The 3,736-nt window shown below is 50.2% G+C and overlaps 1 protein-coding gene across 1 annotated transcript in view; it reads left to right on the forward strand.

Annotated features, from left to right (window-relative positions):
• The window catches only part of Taf4 (TATA-box binding protein associated factor 4), a 61,595-nt gene that overhangs the window by 48,977 nt on the left and 8,882 nt on the right, over positions 1–3,736 (forward strand). The window contains exons 11-14 of the mRNA XM_005362760.2: positions 957–1,071; positions 1,386–1,555; positions 1,868–1,998; positions 2,806–2,931. Coding sequence (XP_005362817.2) covers positions 957–1,071; positions 1,386–1,555; positions 1,868–1,998; positions 2,806–2,931 — 542 coding nt within the window. The remainder of the gene's footprint in view (positions 1–956; positions 1,072–1,385; positions 1,556–1,867; positions 1,999–2,805; positions 2,932–3,736) is intronic.

A 3,736-nucleotide genomic window follows, 5' to 3' on the forward strand; every position in this document is an offset into this window, starting at 1 on the left:
GTACAGTGTTTGTACAGTGTGCACAGGTGCATACAGTGTGTGTGCAGGTGCGTACAGTGTGTGCAGGTGCATACAGTATGTGTACAGGTGCGTACAGTGTTTGTACAGTATGCACAGGTGCATACAGTGTGTGTGCAGGTGCGTACAGTGTTTGTACAGTGTGTGCACAGGTGTGTGCAGGTGCATACAGTGTGTGTGCAGGTGTGTACAGTGTGTGCACAGGTACGTACAGGTGCATACAGTGTGTGTACAGGTTTGCACAGTGTGTACAGGCGTGTGCAGTGTGTATACAGGTGTATATAGTGTACGCTGTGTGTGCAGTGTGTACAGTGCACAGTGTGTACAGTGTGTGTAGAGGTGTGTGCAGTGCCTACAGTATGTGTATAAGTGTGTACAATGTATACTGTGTACAGGTGCGTGCCATGTGTACACAGGTACGTACAGTGTGTGCAGGTGCATACAGTGTATACACAGGTATATACAGTGTGCCGTGTGTGTGCAGTATGTACAGTGTTTGCACAATGTGTGTACAGGTGTGTGCAGTGCCTAGAGTATGTGTACAAGTGTGTAGAGTGTGTGTACAGTGTGTGTGCGGTGTATACAGGTGTGTATAGGTGCATACAGGTACATACAGTGTGTTACAGGTGTGTACAGGTGCGCACAGAGTTCAGAAGAGGACATCAGATCCCCTGGAGCTGTAGTCACAGGTGTTGTGAACTGTTTAATATGGGTGCTGGGAGCTGAGATTGGGTCCTGAAGAGCAGTAAAAGTGTGCAACCACTGAGCAGTCCAACCCTGCGGCTTAACCGTGTCTGCAGTTCAGAGCCACTGGTGCGGAGTTTTGAGAGTGTTGCTGTGATAAGCAAGATGTCAGTTTCTCCTTGGGGCTTGTAAAGCCAGCAGAGTCAGGCCTCTGGTAGCAGTCTCTGATCTCCACTGTGTCTTTGGCTTTGCAGTCCCTGTGGTGAAACCCACCGTGTTACCTGGAACCAAAGCCCTTTCTACTGTTTCTGCACAAGCAGCTGCTGCACAGAAGAACAAGCTCAAGGAGCCAGGGGGAGGCTCCTTTCGGTAAGGACTGACGCCCTGTGTACTTCAGGGAGAGCATGGGAAGGCGTGCTGTCCACTCACTGTTAGGTCTTCCCTACTGGTTCGTGGCACTGGTAGCCTCAGAACTGTTGTTTCTGCTTGGTTCTGACTGCATGTCTCTGTCAGTGTGTGTTTCCAACATGAGTGCAGCAGTGGAGGCTTCATGCCCTCCGCAGGAATGGAGAACAGGTCAGCTGACTGGTTCCTTGCCACCCTCCTGCTGCCACTGAGTTGGAATCACCTTAAGGAGCTGTGATTTCCTCGTACAACATAACCTCTGCTCCTCTCCTCTCCAGGGATGACGATGACATCAACGATGTTGCATCAATGGCTGGGGTGAACCTGTCTGAAGAAAGTGCAAGAATATTGGCCACAAACTCCGAGTTGGTGGGGACACTGACTCGGTCCTGTAAAGACGACACCTTCCTCCTCCCCGCACCTTTGCAGAGGAGGATACTGGAAATAGGTATGTTTGCTCCTGATGATGCCACTAGGGTGCTCCATGTCCAGATCTGTGTCTGATGTGCTCCGTGACCCTGACGAGACTCAGCACAGCCCTTCTGCAGTAGCTCCCCTGGGTTGCGGGGGCTGTAGGTGAGCGTGCCCTCTGTCTTGGTTTGGGCTCACCCCTTGATAGCTGCTCTGGTGGTTGGCAGGTAGTGGAAGGGTGGGCAGTGACTGCTTAGGTTGCCCTTGATTGTACAAAGCAGTAAGTAGTGGATGAGCAAAGCCAGTGTGGTAAGTACCATAAAGTGCTCTTTTTCTGCATGGCCTGCAGGTAAAAAGCACGGCATCACGGAACTCCATCCAGATGTAGTGAGTTATGTGTCTCATGCCACACAGCAAAGGCTGCAGAATCTTGTAGAAAAAATATCTGAAACAGCTCAGCAGAAAAACTTCTCTTATAAGGTAATGGGGCTATTTTCCTGGGGAGAATGTCCATGCTCTCAGGTCCTGACCTAGGGCTGTGTGGTAGCCTTGGAGTCCTGGCTGTTCCTGTGCTCATCCTCTGAGCCACAGGCACACGTATTTGCTCTGCAGGGATCCTGCTTTGGAAGATGAGCCTCTCAGCTAGGACAGCTGTGGAGTCTTCTACTCTTATTCCATCCACCTGCTGCTGTCCCTTCTCGAGGCATGAGCTAAACCTGCAGGCTCTCAGCCAACCGTGGCCCTATGTTTATAAAGTGAATTTTCAGGCAAAATATGTCTTGAGCAGTTGCACAGATGTCGTTGGAGTCACTGCTTGTGTCTTCAGGGCAGTTTATGGCCAATTGTCAGCTTTAAGAACAAGCTGGGTGTGGTGGCACACGCCTTTAATCCCAGTTCTTGAGAGACAGAGGCAGGTGGATCTCTGTGAGTTTGAGGCCAGCCTGGGCTACAGAGCAAGTTCCAGGACAGCCAAGGCTACTCAGAGAAATACTTGTGTCGGGAAACTTAAACAAACAAAACATAAACAGAAATAATACTTCTACATAGAAGGACTTAAATGTTCCTTAAAAATTATCAAAGTTTATCAATTGGAAACCTGTCAGACTCCTGGTAATTTGATGAGACTTCCCCCTCCTTGTGAGAGCATGGCCTGGAGCAGTGAGCTGTGCACAGCCACCACCATGGAGCTGTGTGTAGAGGGTCCAGCTGTACCGAGCATGTTCATGATTATCGGGGTTCCAAGTTCATCGTGAGCAGTGTTTTTGCTATTTTTTTTTTTTTTTGTAGGATGATGACAGATACGAGCAAGCAAGTGATGTTCGGGCTCAGCTCAAATTTTTTGAACAGCTTGATCAGATTGAAAAGCAGAGGAAAGATGAGCAGGAGAGGGAGATCTTGATGCGGGCAGCAAAGGTAAGTTAAACCCTCCTCCCAGGTCTGGGGCTCAGGCTTGCAGCACATTGGGTTCCCGACTGGTGTGGAGGAGTGGGTGTTGTGACTGCATAGGTTGAGGGAAGCCTGGCTCCCTTGGTGTGTGTGCTTCAGTGTTGGAGACTGCACTCGAAGGTGGGGATTTGATTTGACAGATGTGGACTTCCTTTTCCCTCCCTTCCTCCCTCCTTTCCTCTCTCCCTCCTATATAGCCTTGGCTGACCTGGAACTCACGATGTAGACCAGGCTAGCCTCAAACTCATGAGATCCTCTTGCCTCTGCCTCTTGAGTGCTGGGATTAAAGGTGCCCACCACCATGCCGGATGGTGTGGGCTTTCTTAAGATATTTCTAATACTTTACCTCCCCAATGTTGTAGACTGTGGTGTGGGATCACATTGCTCTTCAGTCTAGAGCATTCCGAGCTGAGTGTGGGAACCTCGTTCCTCCGTTATTAGAGTCACCTAGAGATACGAATCACAGTGTTAAGCTTTTGAGCAGTGGCAGGGGTGACAGCTGAATGCTGCTTCTCTAGCCCTGAGCCCAGGGTCTCAGGAAGCCCTGTCCTAGCTCTCTTCTCAGACCATACTGAGTCAGAGGCCTATGACAGACTGGTAGCCATGTGCCTAAGAGTCAGTGTCGTCATATCTGGATGGTAGTTATGTGAATCCAGATTAATAAAAACCACCAGACCCGGGCGGTGGTGGCGCATGCCTTTAATCCCAGCACTCGGGAGGCAGAGGCAGGCGGATCTCTGTGAGTTCGAGACCAGCCTGGTCTACAGAGCTA

The sequence above is a fragment of the Microtus ochrogaster genome, linkage group LG8, assembly GCF_000317375.1.
Source record: "Microtus ochrogaster isolate Prairie Vole_2 linkage group LG8, MicOch1.0, whole genome shotgun sequence".
Taxonomy (NCBI): Eukaryota; Metazoa; Chordata; class Mammalia; order Rodentia; family Cricetidae; genus Microtus; species Microtus ochrogaster.